The sequence below is a fragment of the Aedes albopictus genome, chromosome 2 (genome assembly GCF_035046485.1).
Source record: "Aedes albopictus strain Foshan chromosome 2, AalbF5, whole genome shotgun sequence".
In the NCBI taxonomy this organism is placed as follows: domain Eukaryota; kingdom Metazoa; phylum Arthropoda; class Insecta; order Diptera; family Culicidae; genus Aedes; species Aedes albopictus.
Genome location: NC_085137.1, coordinates 176232275 through 176254618, shown reverse-complemented (window position 1 = coordinate 176254618; position 22344 = coordinate 176232275). Strand labels below are relative to the sequence as shown.

The 22344-nt window shown below is 36.9% G+C and overlaps 2 protein-coding genes across 4 annotated transcripts in view; one reads left to right on the top strand and one right to left on the bottom strand.

Annotated features, from left to right (window-relative positions):
* The window catches only part of LOC109621236 (uncharacterized), a 124487-nt gene that overhangs the window by 43353 nt on the left and 58790 nt on the right, over positions 1-22344 (bottom strand). For 2 of the 3 annotated variants that reach the window (XM_029865744.2, XM_062850775.1), the window contains exons 4-5: positions 12540-12613; positions 12342-12461 (exon numbers count right to left, since the gene is read on the bottom strand). In XM_029865744.2, coding sequence (XP_029721604.2) covers positions 12342-12461; positions 12540-12613 — 194 coding nt within the window. Of the gene's footprint in view, positions 1-12341; positions 12462-12539; positions 12614-18594; positions 19197-22344 lie in introns of those variants that run through there. The other variant, XM_029865746.2, reaches the window with a different exon arrangement.
* LOC134287807 (uncharacterized) lies at positions 10085-12288 on the top strand. Its single transcript, XM_062850779.1, has 2 exons — positions 10085-11592; positions 11669-12288. Exon 1 carries the CDS (start codon positions 10085-10087, stop codon positions 11138-11140), a length of 1056 nt encoding a protein of 351 aa, XP_062706763.1. The 3' UTR covers positions 11141-11592; positions 11669-12288.

The following is a 22344-nucleotide window of genomic DNA, read 5'->3' as shown; positions in this document are numbered from 1 at the left end:
TCATAGGCAAATGGCAATTTTGTTAACGAAAGCTCTCAGTTAGAATGTTTGGATTTTGGTCAATTTTCAAGGAAAACACGAAAAGGACGGACAGACAGACATAGGGCTAATTACCCCAAGTTGTTATGACTATAACAATCGCCGGCCGTGTTGACAATTCATCATCAAGAGTGATGAGTTACGTTCTATGTCTTTGCTAGCTAGGATGAATAATCAAACAATATTGATGAGCACATTGCTGAAACTGTGCCGTCGAAAAACAGTGGGAGGTGAACGTATTCTCCAGCCGCATTACCCAGTACTGGCAGTGTCGGACCCAAAACCATGCAACTCTATGAATTGCTTAGTTACATGTTTAAAATTACCAATTTATTCTGCCAAACGTCGATAACGTACGATAGAAACTCTAAAAACTTCAAGGAGCATAAATTTAACTACTTGCTGTATGCTATCTATACGGTGCCAATAATGGTCGCAGCAGTAATGTATATAGCCATTGGAGGACACCTGATGGATCACAATACTGTACTGCAGTTTGTCATTCGTTTGATCAATGGGGCTGCCTTTGTGGGGACCAACTATTTGGCCCTAGTAAATGGTGTAAAAAGTAATTCCATTTTGGTGGGCATAGTGAACTGTGTAATGAAAATCGAGAAAGAATTAGTTATATTAGATTTTGATTATGAATTCGATTATGGAAATTTGTGTAATTGTGTTAAAGGAACTATGTGTTTAGCAGTTTTTTATTATTGTTTTCTGTTGGGAGGGATGTATGTGCTGAACGGTGTTTATAAAAATAACTTTTACATGGCGGGATCGATGTTTGTTTTATGTTTTGTAAACATCCCTTCAGCAGGGCTGTTTTTAAATTGTTTCATAATCATTCGATTAGTGCTTCAAAAGTTGTCATTTTTGGAATCCAGGGCAAAGTATATTGCTGCAGACAACAGATGTTACGAAAAGACAGTGAAATACGTGCAATTTTGTTCGCGACTGTATTGCCTGATACCAATCGTAGCAAAGTGTTACGGGCAAATTTTAATTTTGTATTCGTTGTTGAGTTTATTGGCTGGAAGTATGCATTACTATGAGTTATTCGAATACCTTCGCAGCATTGAAAGAAGAACTGTGGTGGATCATATTTTCGTAGCTGCCAGCATATTGTGGGTGATGTCCATACAACTACAACTAGTTGTGCTCGTTGTGACAATCGGAAAAACCACTGATAAGGTAATTTATTTGCTGCTTGGTCACAAAAGTACTTTTTCAATCATGATTACATGCTTCTATACATGTCATAGCAATTGTATTTTCACGATGGTCAGTCGTGACTATAATGCCTACCTGTCTACCCTTCAACAGATGTTATGAAAAGTTCTTAATCAACCAAATGCCATACAACCGCATAGTATAACAGAAAAACAGTATAATCTACTACTGGCACTATTAAGATATGGACAAGCAAAGCCCATTGAGTGGTATCCAATACCTGACAAACCTATTTACCCACTGCTCGGTTGAATACAGTGAATCACAGCAAAAGTTTCACATTGCGAAAAAACGATGGTTATGTGTACTTGTTAGCAGTTCGTTGTTCTTGATCATGAATATATTTTACTTGTGGTATGTGTACATTACTCTCGACACAAGATTTGATTCATATGGTAAAATTCTCGCGCTGTTGCTGATTCTTGACAGTCAGCTGTGTTTTTGCTGGGTTTACTGCATATTGGCTAACGGATTGCTAAAGTCCAAACCGTGCCTAAAACTGTGGAACGAGCACTCGCGATTACGGAGAACAATGAGAAAAGATCTTCGAGGACCGAATTACGCTAGGCCTTGATGGTTAATAAATGGTGCAATAGCTACTAACATTCTGTACAATCTGTTGTTTTCATTGACGTATCAAATTGTCTCAGCTTACGGCGATGCTAATTGGACTGACAATACCGTGTCGGTTATTTTTGTGATAATTGCAATTGTTACTTTCAACTATTTGATACAGTTCAATGCTTTTCTGTTGGTGTTGCGTTGTGAATTGCTATTTATTGCTAAATGTATTAAAAAGGCAATAGCACTGAAAGACGATATAAGCGTTCAGACAGAAATATATTTTGATTTACTGTCAATTATGGCACTCGTGGTAAAGGTACATTCAATGCCAATAATGTTCAGCATTATGTTGGTGTTCTACGAAGGGACAGCGCAATCCTTTCAAATTTACCATATGATATTTAGTACCACTGCTGATGAGAGAAGTGTAATGGATGTGATTACGTATGCTGTGTGGCTTTGGCCAATGATAGTGATGTTGTTATCCACGATGGTTCTTGCTGGTAATACAAGTAAGAAGGTAAGTACAGTGAATGCAATGATTCTCATTGTTTACACACACATGTGAATACCCTGTATCATATGTTTATACTCGACGTCATGTGAAAAAAAAACTCGATAAATTAGGCACGACGTATGCCGTACCACTACAAAATTTTGTTGATTACGTAGTGTTCTGTAAAAGGTGTCGAAATTAGAATTTCAAAATTATGACTAGCTCCCACTTCGCAAGTACCGTGAAAACTGATTCTGCTGTAAAAATGACTTGAGCAGTTCACAAATGGCGTGACGCTTCCGTTTCATTCTTCCGCAAGGAAACGTGAAATTTAAATATAGGTAATAAACTATAGAGTGAGAATGTCGCTGACATTGCTGCCGCAACATTTTTTGCTGGAGGACATAGACAGGGATATAAGTTTTAAAGCGAAATAGTATGCAGTTTAACCCGGCATGTTTGCAAACGAGAACAAAGGGAACACCAGCAACATTCGCCCTCTATAGTTTAATAACTTTATAACTCTATTCTATTAATGTTGGACCAATTCTCAAAATTCTTGTAGGTGAATGAGAAATTTTACTAATCCTTTTTTTTTTAGATTCAGAAGCTTCGCTTTAAGAAACACATATAACTAATTAATAAGTCTGTTGTTTTAGAGTAGACAGCAGACCCATCACCCGCACCATCATTCATCAAGTTCCATAGTTCGGATGAATTGGAGATGAGACAGGTAACAAAATAATGAACCATCAACTCTTCTCGTGTATGACAGATGGACGGAAATGAGAATTTTTTTTGTGTAGCCAATGTTCCTGGAAGTCACCACCGTTAGTGTACAGAGAGGCGATGTCTGGTATAGAACAGATGAACACAATCTTACTTGTTACGAACTTGTGTGGTTTTACTTCTGCGAAGTTCAACAAAAAACTTAACATTTACGAAAGTGCCCAATGGAAGTCACCTATCATTGCTGTGCATTTATGTTTTCTTCTGGCATACAATGTTGTCTACTGCTGGAGAGGCAACGAAACCATTCTATCGAATTTTCGTGCGATAATTTACGGAGTAATAGTTCTCACTGTTGTCCAGATTTCATTTCTGACGTTTTACACAATGCTCATCAATAACTACTTCCGATCAAAAGATCTCGTGCATTTGTTGAACAAATTACACAGGATTTTACCTTTCGAATCACAAATGACAGTTGGAAATAAGTGGAAAACGATTATTTTTCTGTTGTTCGCCTTTTTAGTCGACTTTGTGCTTACGTCTTTATGGCAGTTCGGAATCACTGACGGTATTAGGAATTGGTTAGCTACCATAATTCTTGTGGGGTTTTCCCTGATTGGCTTTTGGTCGGATATTTATTTGATTCTATTCGTTAACATTATGATGCTGGTACAGGAGAAATTTCGCTCGCTCAACTTGTTGATTCGACAATCTCGTTCGGAGAAGGAAGTACCAACGTTGCTGAGAGCATATTTTGAAATTGTGTCATTAAATGGAGCGATAACGCGCGCATTATTGACGCCGATATTGATTTGGATTATGTGGACATTTATGGAGAATACCATGCAACTGTACTTAGCTTGTGACTATTTGATAAATCTGAAAAATGAATACGAAAAATTCGACGAAATTGCAGGATCTCTTTTAATGTTAGTTTCAGTGCAGATGAAATTTTCGGCAATCATGTGGGAGATTGAAGCTACATATAAAGAGGTAAATGACTTTTTTTTCTTTAAAATCAACAACAATACAACCATTCTAGGGTAGTGAAACTCAGTTAATTATAACATTTTCCGATGACTGAATTTCTCTCAAAATCTGATTAAATGCTGGAAAAATATACTTGTCCACTTCTGCTAGTAATGCAATGTGAAAGATGTGTGATTTATAAGAGAAGACTTATATAACTGTAAAGGCGTGGACGTTCAGCATGACTATGCTGCGGGTGACGGGTTTGATTCCTGGCCGGTTCAGAAACTTTTCGTAAAGAAAATTCTATTGACTCCTATGAGCATAGGGTATCTTCGTGCCTGCCACATAATTTACACATGCAAAATGGTTAATAGCATAGGAAGCTCTTAGTCAATAACTGTGGAGGTGCTCATAGAATACTATGCTGAGAACCAAGCTTTGTCTCAGTGGGGACGTTACACCAAGAAGAAGAATGCGCTCAAATTAATCAAATAGTAACCTATAACCAGCTGTCACCATATCAGTCAATCATTTTTTATATTTCATCAATGGTCAACAGAGTAATAGAATTCCATCACCCCAACATTACTTCTTCTCATATATTATGCATATCGTAAACGAAATGACTGTATGAATCGAAAGTCATAAATAACTGGTAGTCCACTGCAGCGCAATGGCCAGCGAAGATCAGCTTGGAACGATACTATTTCTGACCAACTGGAACGCTTTCACCTCGGTTGAATTTGATAGAAAATTGCGGTGTTACAAAAGTGCAAAATGGAAATTACCGATAATCGTCATAAATACTGGCTGGCTCACGGTATACCATATTCTCTATATCATGGGCTACGAAAATACAGCATTTGACGCGGATTTCACCGGATTGGTTATCGAAGTGATAATGGTCATCAGTGTGCAACTGATGTTCATAATGGTCTACGTTATGACGGCCAATAACTATTTTCGATCGAATGAGCTAGTGTGGTTACTCAACAAGCTGAATCAAATTCATCACGAACAGTTAGCAAACGTTATTGTGTTAAGGCGAGAGATAGCGCTTTCCTTGTTACTAGCTCTACTCTTCCATGTTAGCAATAATCTTGGATGGCAATTTTTAGCCATTGGCGATTTGGAAAAGTGGCCTGCAATTGTGATGAACGTGTTGTTTACGTTTATATGTTTGAGAATCGATGTGTACGTGATATTGTTCAACTGCATTATGACCATGGTTAAAAGGAAGTTTTCCATGTTCAACTTGCTAATTTGCCAATCTAGACAGGAAAGTGAACTTGTGCCACTACTGAAATTACATTTTGAAGTACTATCATTGAACGGATTGATTACGCGAGCACTGATGACACCATTGGGCATATGGATGATGTGGAGTTTTACGGAGTGTACGGTAAACTTGTATGTGGTTTACGACGGCTGTGAGACAGATTCAGAAAAAAATATTCCGTACGTATTTTTATCTATTTGGTGGGTATTGTCAGTTGTGGTGAAATTTTCCGGAACAATGTGGCTGATTGGAGCAACATTTGAAGAGGTAATATTGGAAACGGAGCTTTGATTTTGGATGATATTTTTTGGAATACTGCACGTAGATAAATAATAACGCCAGCTACAGCCAATTTGATTGATAAAATACAATATATTAACAGATGTTTTAGTCATACTCCTGCAGTTCTGCTAGTCATGAAATGTATAAACTGAATGATCCGTGACAGTAGAAACAAGCATCCCTGTATAACCTAAAACACCCTACAATTCGCATAAATTAACCAAATTGTAATCAATAACCAACTGTCGCCGCATTGGTAAAATCTTTGATTAATGGTGTGTTGAGTAATAAAATTCTATCACCCTAATATTACTTCTTCTCATATATGATTCATATCGCAAACAAAATAACTGTAGGAAACACCAGTGATAAATAAGCCCTGATAGTCCACTGCAACACAATGGCCAGTGAAGATCAACTTGCAACGATACTCTTTTTGACAAACTGGAACGCTTTCACATCGGTTGAATTTGACTGCAATTTGCAGTGTTACAAAAGCGCTAAATGGAAATTACCTATAATCGTCATCCATACAAGCTGGCTTGCGGTATATCATATTTTCTTCGTCTTTGGCTTTGACAATACAGCGATCGACACAGGATTCTACGGATTGGTTATCGAAATGATTTTTCTCATCAATGTACAACTAATGTTTGCAGTGATCTACGCTCTGACGGCCAATAACTACTTTCGATCAAATGATCTAGTGTGGTTGCTCAATAAATTGAACCAAATTAATTTCGAAAAGCTGTCTAATGTTATTGTGCTAAAGCGAGAGTTAGCAATTTCCTTGTCACTGGTTCTACTCTTCCATGTTAGTAATAATATTGTATGGCAATTTTTGATTGGTGGTTTGGATAAGTGGCCTGTAATTGTGATGAACACCATGTTTTCTTTGATATGTTTGAGAATAGATTTGTATGTGGTATTGTTCAACTGCATTACGGCTATGATTAAAAGAAAGTTTAGCATTTTAAACTCGTTAATTTGCCGAGCTACACATGAGAATGAGATTGTATCACTAATGAAATTACATTTTCAAATATTATCTTTGAATGTATTCATTACGAAGGCACTGATGACACCTTTGGCCATATGGATGATGTGGTGTTTCACGGAGTGTACGGCAAACTTGTATATAGTTTATGAATTCAAGTCGGATAAAAAATTTTTGCATGTATTTTTATCTATTTGCTGGGTATTGTCAGTTGTGGTGAAATTTTCCGGAACAATGTGGCTGATAGGAGCAACATTTGAAGAGGTAATGAGTAAAAAGTACATAGCTTTAATCATATTTATAGAATAATATATTCAACAATGCCAGCCAATATGCTTCACAATAAATATCAATGGATACTTGTAAACTCAGTACAAAACTTGATCTCAAGAAATCTGCATGGAAATCTATTCAGAATTCGTAGCAACATGCTTCTGAGAGTTTCCCAAATGCCATCCCGAATTCTTTCTTGAATTTCCTACGAGGTTTTCCCTGTAATTTCTTCCTAATTTTTTTACACAGTTTCTTAGTTTTTTTTTCCGCAACTTTTCCCAGAATCCTTTCTTAAATTCCTGGTGGTTTGTCGGAGTTTCTTTGTGGATTTCTTCAGGAATTGCTCTCAAGATTCCATCCAGGAATTTTCCCGGGTTTGCTCACTGAGTTGCTTCCGGAATTTTATGGTGTTCCTTCCGGGATTCCTGAGAGTTCACGTCATTCGCCAGACGCGATACGCGAGACAAGACATAACACTTATCGTTCACACTTAATAAAAATCACCGACTTCGGTATTATTTTACCGAAATTTCAACCATTAAGTTTTTTTACCGGAAAAATTCTGTGACGTTTACCGAACTTCGTTAAAATTTATTTTACCGAAATTTGGTATTTTTTACAGAATTTCGGTAAAAAACCATAACCGTACGCTCAGCAGTTGAGATTTCAGTGAAATTACCGAACGCGATTAGCTGTGTTCTTACAAACGTCAAAGGTTTAAAATTACCTTTGTTGTCGACCGGTTGCGGGTGCGATGTTACCCATCCTCGGAACGATGTCCGATTCTGTGAATGTCGTGTACCTAGTTCTTACGTTAGCAAAACAAACCAGTAAATGATACTCCTGAGAGTTGTTCCCGTGATTTCTTGCAGAGGTTCTAGGGGGATTCATTCCAGAAACCATAACGAAATTCTCCTTCCATCGGGGATTTAGTGGGGATACAATTCCTTCGGGGATTTAGTGGAGTTAATCACTAGATTTCTCACGTTGTTTCTATCGAAATTTCCCTCAGAGGCTTGCAGAGTTCCTCCAGAAATTTTCCTTATATTTCCACCCCAGATTACTCCCTATGAGATGTCCCAATTTTTCTCGGAATTTCCACCGGAGTTCCTCTTGTTATTCCATCAGTTCTTCTCGGAGTTCCTCTCGAGATTTTACCAGTTACCAGGATTCATTCCGACATTTCTTCGGGAGTTTCTTACTAAGAACTTCGTTGGCTATCCCAGGAGGTATTCCGAGAAAACCTCCTGGAAAATTTAGGCAAGAGCTCTCGGAATATTTAATCTGACTCTGTTAGTATTTAATAGAGAAATCCCAAAGGAACACCCGAAGGAATCCCGGGGCCACATTCGGTAGGGATTCTGGGAAGAACACTGGGAGAAATCCTGCAAAAATCTGTAAGAGAAATCTTAGAACAATCACAGCAAGAACTCTTCCAAACAAGTACGCGGAAAAGCCTGGAAAAACTACTGAAAAAATCGGAGGTAAAACTTTATGAGAAATATTAACAATAGCTCCTATAGATATCTCAAAAGCAACTCTGAATGAACCCTGGATGAATTATAAAAACTCTGAGAGACATCTCGGGAGCAACACCGGAAGGAATCTCCAGTAGAATTTCAAGAGAATTCACAAAATAAACTTTAAGAAGCATCCCGGCAGAAACTCTAGACGAAAGTTCATGATAATTTCGTGAAGACATGACAGGAGGGACTCCGAGAAAAATCCAGCAATAGCAATAGCGGGAAATCCTTTGGAAGGAATTCCGGGAGGAGCTCCTGCAGAAAACCGATAAAAACTTATGAAGAAAGAAAAATCATTGGGAGAACTTTGGTAGAAATCCCAGGAATAACTCCAGTAGAAATTCTGGGAGAGATTGTTCGCAATGCTCTAAGAGAAATCTCGGGAAAAAATCCAGAGAAACTCCCGGGAGGTACACCGGAATGAATTTCTGAAAATAGACAACTAATTTTTGAACTGTCATATCTCGGAAACCAGTGAACCGAATCGAAAGAAATTTTTAACGTCCATCAACAATATAGTGATAGGTGCTTGATACGACGTTATAAAATGTTATATTTTCTCGCGACGAATAAAGTTATGCCGGTTTGACATTTTCACCCGTATAGAGGAAAATAAGTCAAATTTACAGTACCACACAAAAATTACAAAATGTTTTCTTCCTTTAACCCAAACAGGCTCTAATATATCTTATTAGAGCTATGTTGAGAACAGAAAGAAAATCTTTGGATATCAAACTAAAATTTAATGACATTGATGTAAAAAAAAATACATTTTTACGAGAAAGATCCAAAAAGTATCAGTGCATCATAACTTTTTTCAACATTCAAAAAGAACCTATGTTTTAATAACTTGTGAAGCAATATATCAATTGTTGATAAACGTTCAAAAAAGAGATGAACCAGCGTAGGACTGAAAATCTCTATAATAAAGTAATAATAATAAAAGTTCAAAATTTCATTCAATTCGGTACATTGCTTTCCGAGATATGACAGTTTAAAAACTAGTTGTCTAAAAAAATAGTGTTTTACGAGAATAGTTCTCACTTCACGAAAAAGATTAACCAATCACGCTAAAATTTGTACCAATGATGCACGCACATATAATAGGTTGACAAACAGTCAAAATTTGAGAATTTTTGATGCACTCTATGAAAAATTACAGCATGTTGATTTTTTTTGTTGGAGAAAAAAAGTTGCCTATCCCAAACATTTTGGCCACTCCCTGTATTTCAGGCTAAAACAGTGTTTATTCAATTTTAGTATGGAAAATAAGCTGAGCCAAAATTTCTCCGATGGAATATTTTTCAAATTTATAATTTATACGATATAGTAAAACTTTTAACATTCTGTGAATAAAAATCCGAGGTACATGGAAGTTTGATAGTAATTGAAATTTTGATACCATGTACTTTATGGAAGACATCCTGGATATATATTCCGCATGATTCCTAATTCAATAAGAAATCCGTATATGAAAAAAATATTTGAGGTTTGCGGTTGTATTGAAGGAAATGCGTTAGTATAACGTTTCTATTAGATTATCACAATAGAAATTAGATATTTCACAATAGAAATAGGGCGTAATATTCCCATCTAATCACGCAAATTCCCATTTTCGTCAATAATATCATCCAGCTATTTTAACGTTTTACTTACACAGCCTAAATTATTCATAATTCATCGCAAGTAACGACATCATGCTCCGGAAGGGTCGTAAATCAATCAGAACGCAAAAGATTTTCGGCAGGATGCCATCAGTGTCGTTACGACGGTGCCTTAATCCTATCATAACCCTAAATAACTGGCTGGGCTTCACGGGCATTGAAATCCGTCAGGATGGATCCTTACACGAATCCAACTTGTACATTGCGAACGCGTTAGTGAATTTGGCTCTGACTGTTGCTTCGATGGGATGGAGCGTCGTGCAGTTTTTCAAAGGACTATCAATGATTATGTACAGCAACAGTATCATGTTTGTTTATACGGACTTTCTGGACGTAGTTATGAGCTTTACCCAGTACCTCAGTGTGATTGCCAACGGCCTGCTACAGAAACGATCGACCATGCTTGTGATATTGGCTTTAGAAGATCTTGATGATTCTATAACATGTGTAACGCGGATTCGGATCAACTACGGAATTGTTAAAAAAGGAATCAACTGTGCCCTGTGGATTCACAGCACGTTTATTGCTGTATTATTAGCGTATTTCTTTGTACGCACTTTTCGCAATGGCTTAATGAGCATTGAAGAATTTGTTCAAAATATAATGTTTGTTTCAATAATGTACACAACTTATATATACTTTTTGCTGTGTATAATGATATCACGGGCATTGCAAGTACAGTGTTCAACTTTGTTGAAATTTTTCACTGTTAACAAAAAGCTTGCTAACGATATAACGATTATACTGTACCTAACAGTCATAGGAAAATTGTATCCATTTATCCAATCATTCAACAAGTGCTTTGGATTACCATTGTTGTTACTGATAATGCTTACATTTGTGAAAGGATTTCTCGCGATTTTCTATGGTGCACAATCGCTAGTTTTGAGTGCGTATATAAACGGTTTTGAAGACCTAGGTCCCTTCTTCATAATAAGCTACGGCGTCTGGGTAGGCTTCATCGTGTTGTGGATGGTGGCAATTGTTACGATTTTATCAAGTACAATCGACAAGGTAAAGTTTTCCAGAAATTTCCAGTTGTTTCACAATAAATTCAATGTCAATTATTGCATAGTTGAAATCCCTTGACAAATGGTTGAATCGAAAAGGCAATATATTTTACAATTTTACCAAGATTTTCAACCGTTGGGTTCATCAACGATTGTAATTCGCTTTCAAAGGAGAAACCTACATTTTTGTGATGCTCCTTTGCTATTTTATTTTTAATGAAAAAATGCCATTCATTCAATGTAGACAAATATTATTATAGAATAAAATTAGTATAGAATAAACAGTTGAGCATATCAGCATATTTAACATTACATCTATTTAAAGATATCCCAACTACAACTGCACATTTTCTCCATTTTATTTCTCAGGCCAATGAAACTGCCCTTTGTACTAGGCACTTCGATGACTACAGCATGAAGAACACCAAGATCACCAAACAGATAAACAAGTTTTTGCTGAAAAACTTACACCAAAAGAAGAAGTTTTCCGCCTACGGATTTTTTGACATCGATAACAGTGTGATTTATACGGTATAACCAGCTAGCCTGGAAAAATTTTGCACGAGAGATTAAACTGACACGCTCGATCTGTAATCTTTTTTGACAGGTATTCAGCTCCATCATCACCTATCTTGTGATACTGATACAATTCAAACAGCTGGAGAACGATCTGACGCAAGGTGGTAAAACTGGAAACGTTACGGAAGGCTGATGGAATGAGCTCTCAATGGGTTATGATAACATTATTACTTTCTTTATTTCAACTTATGAAAACTTGTAATTGTAACTTTTTAAGGCTTTTCCGGTAATTTTCTAATGCACCTAATCTCTACGATAGAAAACCGAAAAAATGGACAAAATAAGGAGTTGTAAAATGCGTAATTTGAAAGGAAATAAAAGTATAGTTCTAAATCGATCACACTAGAATAGAAAAATTGTCAGATTTAAAAATAGCACATAAAGCCATAAAACAATGAAGTTCGTGCCCGTCAAACATTTGAAGTATTCGTTTTGGTTTTATACAGTCAAACAAGCACCATCATTATATGGTGCATATCACATTGTGCAATAATCATATAAGCTTAATCGATAAGATATATCTCAGCTTCTCTGAGCTATTTTATAATTTCAGTATAATTGTACGAATTAGGTTAGTTGTTGTAGTACGATGGTTTATAAAATGTGTAGCGTCAGAAAAAATAAATGGAATAAAGGCACAGAAAACATCAACTCTCCATGTGGAGATCTCTCGCCCAAGAAAGCAAATATTGAGCACTTACCGTATCTACAATGTTGTTAGCACCGAGCGCCTTGTTCACGTAAAACCGGCGCCATTTTTTGTACTCAGCCTTTATAACGTTGCACTTTCGCTTCCAATATTTTCCTTCGAGTAGGATTGCCTGTTTCGAGAAGTAGGAAAGTGTGTAAAACATCTAATAATTTACTGTATTGAACCTAGGAGTTTGAGGATATCTTACCTGAGGCGTGTTGTGTACGTCTACGTCTAATGGAGATGCAAATTGACAGACTAGAGTTTTTCGTTTCATAATAACTGGAAAGAAAAATAGAAACAATCACACAATTAACGTCAACATATTTTTTAAAGTGCAGTCAATTAGTTTTAAGTCATATTGTTAACAGCGACACGGCAAAATTTACATTCATTATTATCTAAACATATTCACAGATTATTAAAAGAAGATGTAGCAGTTTTGGCAACTGAATAGAGTCATCATGAGTTTAAAACTAATTAAGTGTATTATTCATAATGATATTTCAAAACATACGAATAAATGGCAAAAGTAATTGTGAAATTAGGCTCAGTGTACCAGTTATGGCTATAGTACCTCAAATTCGCCATAGTTGATTTTCAACCTTAAAAGATACAAATCAACAAGAAAAAAATCGTGAACAACAGATCACGATCACAAAAGATGATTGCAATCATTCAAACTTCACAATTTGCTCAAATTATGGTAGAAATAAATCATTATCCTTAACTTTTCGGTTTCCTTGCACCCTATTTCGCCATAGTGTACCAGTTATGGCAAATCCCATAAGGAATGCATGTAAATAGTGCGAAGTGGAACCCAAATTAACAAATGTGTCCATAACTGGTACAGGGTTCCTATCATTGGCACACGCCGTAATAAATACTAAAAGTAGTTTTGGCTCCGTTTTTATATTTTTCCTGTAAAGTTTGAAAACTAATCAATCATTTGACTTATTGTTTACATTCGTCTGTCTTCTTCTTATTTTTGTAGAAATAGTTTTTCTTAGGTGGTGCGATAACTGGTACAGGCACCCTATATTTCATTTTTTTATGTCGAAGAGTAAATTCTGGGTTTTACTTTTTGAAATTTCACTAAGAGTTCATCCTAAGAGTCGCCCAGATGCTCATTTTGATATTACTACAAGAATTATTCCGGAGTTTTCGTCAGAAGCTCCTATTATATTTCATCTAGGATATTTTTTTTCATTCAGAAATTCCCTTTGAAATTTCTCCATGAGTTCCATTTAGGAACCGCAGAATTTCTTCCTGAGATTTCTTCAAATAAATTTCTGAAATTCCATCATGAATTCTTCAAAGAGTCCCTTTTGGCATTCCTCCAAGAAATTCTTCTGGGATTCATCCATGGATTTCTCCAGGATATATACGTAGTTTCTTTGGAGATTCCAGCAGGAGTGCTTTTCATCCTTTCTTGGATTTCTGCAAAATCTTCTGCTTAATTCCTTCCAAAATTTTCATTTCTCCAAGATTTCCTACTAGGTTTCCGCCCAGGGTTCCTTGCTGAATGAGTCCATTCCAGCAATCCTCCAGGAGTTTGTTCTGGGCCGTAGATTTCCAGTAATGCTTCTGAACCCTGAAGTAATGCTTTTCCGAAGGGAACCAGGGTCCCTGTGCACCTCTGATACTGTACAATGCTGGTCAGCCGAGTCGGTCAACAGCTAATTTAACAACTGTTCACGGGCGTCGAAGCCTCACTAAGGCGACGAGAGATATCACAGAGGGGACGAGTGTGTTATGCAAATCCTCCTGGATTTTTTGAGGACAGCCTTAAGAAGTGTCTGTTGATATTTTAAGAGAAATTCAGAACTTCAAAATTGTTTAAGTTTTTTAAATCTTTTTATATAGTTATCAACGAAAATTATTTTGAATATCTTCGACATCTTCTTAGAGGGTTCGAAAAGTCGGCACATCTAACAGCCATTTTTTGGGGGAGAATATGTGCTTGCTGACTGTTTTGGAGAAACATCTGGTTTTCTATTCCTTAATCCTTTGGAGACGAATTTGTCATATTAGCCCAGCCGAGAAAACTGACCTTTACAAACGTGGTCTAGACCAGCGAGGTTGCATCCAAAAATACAAAAATACCGTTATGGGGAAAATATTGAGCGAATTTTGGTAGAATATTGTCTTGCTTGATGTTGTCGTTTCAGGAGTTGGCTTGGAGAAAAGTTATTAGATTAGGTCTTTCAAGGGCTTGCAATATAAAACAGGGAAGTATAGATATTTCGATACATATACAGGCATACCTCGATAGTACGTACACCACCGCTTCGTTCGTTTAGTGTACGTACTATCGAAACGTACGTACTATCGAATCACAAATTTTGATTTCAAATTTCATTTTCAAATCAAAGAATGTTATTTCTAGAACGTCAGGATTGCCAAAAAAAAATACATGTGGCCTAAGGAAAAATTGGAAAAATCTTCTTGTGCTCTGGGGATGCTTCGTAGAGGCATCTCGTCCCTGGGAACTTATATTGTTTTTATTTGAATTATCTTTTAGAACCATCCAAACTGGTCTAGATATAATTAAATCGATCAAGATCAGTTATATCTTGTTATAGAAACATTCTAGAAGTATTTTTTCCTGCAATATTTATTGCCGTGATCTTTTAAAAATCTTCTGAGCATTGCTCCTTCTAGGACACCTCCAAGAGTTTATTTTTTTTACGAGAAGGGATTCCTAGAGGTATGCCGGAGCTCTTGGAGGAATTCAAGGAAAAAATATTTGATAAATCTGTAGGAATCTCGCAATGAATTTCTGGAAGAATCTTGGAATGAATTCATGGAGAAATCCCGGAACGAAATTCCTGGAGGTATTCAGGAAGAAATTCCTGAAGAAATCCTGGAAGCCCCGAAAGTATTACAGAAGAAATTTTTGGTGAAGTTTCGGAAGGAATCTCTGGAGAAATCTCTGAAAGAGATCCAGGAATCTCATTAGGAATCGCAGAAGAAACTCCTGGAAGAATCCTTAAGGAATCCCAGAAAGAATTCCTGAAGAAATCTCGGAACCAATACCTAGAGGAATTTCGGAACTGAAAGAAACTTGAAACTTGAAGAAATCCCTAAAGCAAGCGAGAAAGCGAAACGTCTTTCCCTGAATCCCGCAATTCGGGTTCACCCAGAAACAATTGAATTGGTATAGCCTATAGGGCAATACAAGCCACGGTTGCTAAAGAGTTTTTTTTTATGTTTTGTGGCCTTTTTGTTCGTTCGGACTTCAAGAGATTTCTTCCAGAATTTCTCAAGAAGTCCCCAGAATCCTCCAGGAATTTCATCCGAGATTCTCCGAATAGTTTCTTCTAGGATGTCTCTGGATTTATTTTATTGGTCTTCCAGATGGTATTCCTGGAAGTTCTAGCAACTTCACCCAGAATTTCTCTAGGAGTTCTTTCGGAAATTGCATCAGGAATTCTTACCGAGATTCCTTCAAAAACTCCTTGCAACAATCCGTAAGGATTTATTCCTGGAATTTCATACGAGATTCTTCCCGGAGTATTCAAGAATTCCTTCTGAAACCCTTCCAGAAATCCTACAAGATCCCTGATAAGAACTTCATTCAGTATTCCTCCAAAAGCTTCTCCGAGATCCCTCCAGGAACTTATTCCGGTTTTTTTTTCGGAAGCTACTTCTGATTCAAGTATTCCTTCTGGGATTCCTACAATAATTTCACCAGGTAATCTTTCTGGGATTTTTTCCAGGATTCATCCGGAAATTCCTCCGGGATTTCTCCGGGAATTTCTTCTAGGTGACTGTCAGGAATTACTTTTCAGGAACTTTTACCGGGATTCCTCTTAGAGCTTTTTCTAGGAATTCTTTCAGAAACTGATTCCGGGATTTCTTCGGGAACTTTTTCCAGGAATCATCTAGGGACTCTTTTTTGGTCTCTACCAAGAGCTTCGTCAGGAATTCCTGCAGACACTTCTGGAATTCTTTCAGATGTTTGTAATGGAAATCGTCCTGGAGTTCATTATGAATTTTTGGAGTATTTTGTTTATGGAATTCCTCATGTAGTCTCTGTAGGATTTTCTTGAATAAACACAGGAAAAAGCAACTTAGTTATAGCTCCCTCCTAGAGCAATTCTAGAATAAGTTTGTGGAGAAACCACGGAAGGAATACCTGGAAGAGTTTCAGGAAAAATTACTTAGGTAATCCTAGAAGGAGTAATGCTGAAGGAATTTTGGAATTGATTTCTACAGAAATCCAGCAATCTCTGGAAGAATCTCAGGGAACTTCCTGGAACAATCATGGCAAGAGCTTTTGACGGAACCCCAGGCGGAACCTCTTGAGGAATCTCAGAAAAAAAAACTCCTGGGAAAACCCCAGAGGAAACTTCTGAAGGAATTCTAAATAAAATTTCGGAAGAATTTCATTAAGAGCTTACGGAATCCCATAAGAAAGCTCTGGAACAAATTTGTGGACAAACCACGAGGGGACTCCCGAATGGCATTCTTGTGGAATCCCAGAAGGAACTCCATGAGGTGAGCCACCAAGCCACCATTTAGTTATAAAACAGCACATGCACGAAAACCCCCCATTTTGAATTAAATCCAACCACTCATGATAAGCTGGCATTTTTTTAATGCGAGAGCTGACTTTTTTTTTTAGTCTGAATCGTAAACAACAAAGCCACGAAATGTCAAAAACTAAGAACATTTTCTTTAGCAACCGCGGCTTGCAGCACCCTACGGTACTCAAAGTTGCTCAACCCTTTAATACCCAATTTTTTTATTTTCATCTATATCTATATCATTTTTCGTCATCTAAAATCGATTTAAACATGTTTTGGAAGATGATTTTTTTTAATTCTCGATTTCGTGATTTTCGATTTTAGATTTTTCTAATTTTTATTTTTGAACATCCCCACACTTTTATATTTTTCCTGGAAGCTTATTTGGGATACGGATTTTTTGAGACGGAAAATTTTGAGATTTTATGATTATTGTTGAAATATTTCAATTTATTTTTTTTTTCATGTGGAAATTTAAAATATGTTAAATGTTGCGAATCAATACCGAATAAACAAAGACTTCTGAAAGGTGACTAAAACATCAATTTTTCAATGATTAAAAAAAAATGTAAATACGTTTTAAAATACATCAAAAACCATTTTGAGATATACAGAACAGTCTTAAATATCAGCCAAAAATATGAAAATTTTGATTTTCCACAAAAAAAAAATTACAAAAATGCTCAAACTGTACCCCGTCTAAAGGCGGGGTTGGGTATTAGAGGGTTAAATATCCGAACTCATGGAAAACTGTTGAATATTTCGTCCCCTTAATGCTAGAACTAGGTAACTGGTTTTGCAAAATCGCGAGCAATTTGTTTACATCTGAACATTCACCACAATAAACAAAAGTTTGTCGATTGAAACTACAAAAACACATACTTTCCAAAACGAGTTACCTAGTTCTAGCATTAAGGGGGCGATTTTATAAGTACCGCAAAAAAAACCTGAATTGTTGGAAAACGAAAAAAAAAATAAGTGAAGTAAGTGAAGTGAAATCAATGGTTTGGATAAGTAACTTGATTCATGTTTTGGAGAGCAATCTTCGCCGAGAAATTTAGTTTTTTTATTACCACACAAAATAGAACCACCATGTGCCTTTTTGTTTTATTACAACGTTCTATTGGTAAAGAAAGCGTTTAGTTAATAACTGTGCATTGTGCAAGTGCTTTTAGACCACTAAGCTGAGAAGCACTCCTCCCCATTTGGGATGTAACGCCAGAATGATGATGCCAGATATTATGACTGGCAGAAAATGTCTCTGTAAAGCGAAAATTCTGCAATAAATTCATCAAACGTATTCGTTCATGCCTTTCATTTCGCAACATTTTAAAACTGTTTATTTACTGAAAATCCGTGTTATAGGAGTCTGCATAACACAAACTCATAGTATCGGAGTCTCTGCTATACGTCTACTAATGATTCGAACTCATTTTTGTAGATTAAAAAACTAAATTTTGGTGTACGTACTATCGAGGCAAAATGTACGTACTATCGAGGTACGCCTTAAATTAAAAATATCATTTCATACTAGTTTTTCTTTTGGACTCCTTTGTATGCGAGAGTTTTTGGAAGTTGCGAGAATGTTGGAATGTATGTTATTTAAAGAATTTGTAACTGCTCCAAAAAAATGTGATATTAGTACTCAATATGCTTCCGATCAGTTTATTGAATGGAAGAAAAATATATTCGTAAAGTGAACAACTCAAGAAATTAAAGTATGATATTTACCAAGCGATAACGCCTCTTCTGGCTTCTCTTGTATCTGGTGCGCCGAATCACGCAAAATTCAGGAACTTTTTTACCCATTTTGTACAACATATAAATTGTTTTTGATTGTTTCTTCTTAACACAAGCCACTATCACAGCCCTCACACAAGATAGTTTGACGATACTTAATCTACTACTTAAAACTAAACGCGTTCAAATTCTACGAAAGCTATGCTCTCGATAGTATGGTCGTTCAAAACACGTGTTGAAAATGAAAAAAAAAACACGTAAACACCCCGGCACCGCACTTCCGACTTTCCCAACGATGATCTCACGATGTTTGGTTTTATTAGAGCACTTGTGTGTAAAAAAAAAAAACAAATCAATCGAACAATCACAGAGCGGCGGCTACTTGGTGTCGAACGAGAATCACGCGTTTCCTAGGCACACCTCCTTCCGTACAACAAACCGGACTGTTACTGAACGGAAAGCTCCGTGTGCCGCACTTGAACCACGGAAGATTGTGAGGTTTCCTGCTTTTTGCAACTGTACTTTTGAGCGATTAGAGACAGTGTATAAGCGAGGTGTGCGTGACGGTATCAGCAAACCCGACAGATTTTCTTTTCTGAAGTGAGGACATACAAAAGTGGCATCCTATACAAACGGTACACAATAGCCCGCTGATAACGATGCCGGCCGTGGCGGTATCAGCAGCAACGGCAGACGTCTGATTCGGCCCGGAGATGTCTGAGAACGGCCGCTTAGTGCAGGAGCAGGCTGATAGTTTGATGAACTTGAAAAAAAAATCGCAGTTCCATGTTAACGGGTTTTAATTGAGACTGGAATTTCAAAACAAAAACGTCTGGCCAACCAGACATTGAACATCGCACATATGTAGGCGCTTCTATCCTACGGAGTCGGTTCAGGCCATGGAGACGCATGGTACTTTGTGCATATACCGCCCCTGTAATTTGTTCTTCGATTGCATGACTTGGTGAAATTCATTAAACGATATCTGGATTTTTGCGTTGTAAAAACACGTTTTATGATATCCGTAATGCGATATTTCAGAGCACTTGTTGAATTGTGAATCATCAAGTCATAGGTACCGGATGCAACTGGATTACATTTTCGGTCGATTCAATGAAATGTTTGGCAGTTAAGAAGCATAATCTGTGTGATGTTTTTTTTTATTTTCATATAAAATGGTCTAAAACATCTTCTTCTACTTCTTCTTTTTCCTGGCGTAACGTCCCAACTGGGACGTCCAAAGCCTGCTTCTCAGATTAGTAATCAATGAGCTCTTCCACAGTTAAAAACTGAGAGTATCCTTCTGCCAATGATCATTTTCATGTTTATTGTGTGGCAGGCACGAAGATTCTTTGCCCCAGGAAATTTACATTACGAAAAGTTCCTGGACCGATTGGAAATCGTATTGCTAAGTGTACACGAAGAATCGATCGAAGGTTCAGAAACATGTAAATATATTATACGTATGTTGAACACTTATATTTATATCAAAGAAGACAATTTTCAAATCAATTCTAATCCGCATTCTGAAGTTTATATTACTTGCGATCAGCACCTGTACAAATACAATCTTATCAACAAAATGCTCTTAAGTTTTTGCCAGACATTGTAGAGAGCAATGCCATGTGAGTGGCTAGCTAATTATCAGTGCTTTCTGTCAGTTTTAAGCCGCTACCATGTGTTTGGGTGTTATCAACCGGCGGAGGGTGTGTTTGACTGCAGTGAAGTGCTTTGTTATTTATAGGGTGGCTGTCTACAGTTGGCTATTAGTAATCTCCGAACTTTTCCCGAACAGTTCGCGTTCTGTATGTTGATAAGAATTCCTTCAGAACGCGCTCCTTTTTGATCTTAAAACTGCACCGTCTTCGCCCTCAAATATATTAGGGGGTTTGAGTTCAGCTCATTACTTTGTTACGCAATATAACACGTAAAGTCGCTGATGAAAGATTCGACATTTCGGTATTGAAAACAGTTTTCATCCTGCTGCTGACGTGTACACTGTGGTGCCAAGTCAGATGATGGTTCTTGACTTTTAATTATCTTGACATGATCTGCCACAGATTTGACGTTCGACTTTATCATTGAAGGAAATTCAAACAGTCAACCAAGTAAAGCGGGAAGTTGTTCAATCATATAGGGGAAATTACGTATTTTCGGCTGTTTTGTTCTCTTCATCGTTTTTTTTTTTTAAATCTGTTGATCTCAAAGTTGGCCTCAAATCCTTCCCAATCAAGCTGAGTTATACAGGGTGCGGCAGGAAAAAATGCGAAAAGTTCAAGGTACTATTACACGCTAAATATGGAATATATACGACTATTTTTTCATGACAGTGTATCGGTCAATGTCTATATTCTAGCACTGAAAAATAAAAATTAACATATTTGATGTTAAACATGTGATAATGTAGGCCTAATAAGCGGATATCAATAAACTGCGCGCCCAATGGTCATTAAACAAAATGACTATAACAGTAACAAAATTAGCTCAAATTCGATGAACAACCAGACCACACTGATCCAGAGCCATGTAGTTTCACATACCAGATGAAATAAGTACATATATTTGATGATATTGTAGAGAAAATCAAAAATTTTGTTTTATCAGATGCGAAATTTAGCGACCTGTGTGATTTTCTGCGGTTTGAAAATTCTGGTTGTCTTCATCTTCAGGCGCCACCCTGTAAAGGTTAGTGACCAAAATGGGAAATTTTTTAATTAACTTTTCAGAAAACTAGCCTATTATAGATCATGGAACGTTGAAACATAGATTGGTTAATGTCAAATGGACGAAAATGAGGTTTGAAGTTTAAAAACACTTTCGCATTTTTTCCTGCCGCATACTGTATGCCCAAAATTTCACGAAAACCCCCCCATGACGAAGAGAACAAACCTGCCGATAATACCTTTTGTCATCCTATCAACTTAGATTCTTGTCAAGAGTATCAATACACTAGCATGATCTCTATCCCGTGATAACTGTCAGCATAATCACACTTCGCAACGAGAGATTGTCTCAAACAGGACAATGTTTCTGTAGAGAGTCTTGCAATACGATTTTAGAAAATTCACTTCGGATTTACAAACGTTGTTCAATTGTAATAAACGAATCATCAAATCATTACATATTATGTTCATACTAATCTTATTTGTGAATGCAACATACGCAACACATGAATGTTTCCTGTTCAGTCCTGAATGCTGGGCAGTGTGCTAGGAGAAATACAGGTTTTGGGTATTTAGATATAGCGCATTTAGTTCACCACTGGACTATCGCACTAGTTTTCAAGTGTGCGAAAACGCAAATAAAAGTGCGCGATTGCATCCAATCGACTCGGTGTCCTCAGAGCACTTATTCAGCATACATCAAAGTATTAGTGCGCCGAAGACATCAATTTGATTTGATGCAATCGCGCAGTTTTATTTACATTTTCGCACTTATGAAGACTCAGTGCGCAGTCCAGTGGTGAACTAAATGCGGTATACTATTAATATTGACAGATACATGTGTAGAAATAACTACAGCTTTTCGTTATGGAAATTTCCTTGACTTCCTTGGGTATAAAGTATCTTCGTGCCTGCTATACGATATACACATGCAAACTGTCATTAGAAAAGATAGCTTTCAGTTCATAACTGTGGAAGTGCACATAGAACAATCTGTGAAGCATGTTTTGTCGCAGTGGGGACGTTACACCTCGAAGAACAAAATGTAAAGAAAGTTGCAGAAAATTGCACTTTTTGA

Bases quoted from the DNA above. Each gene is read 5' to 3' on its own strand.
- LOC134287807 (XM_062850779.1), top strand. From the start codon at position 10,085: ATGCTCCGGAAGGGTCGTAAATCAATCAGAACGCAAAAGATTTTCGGC.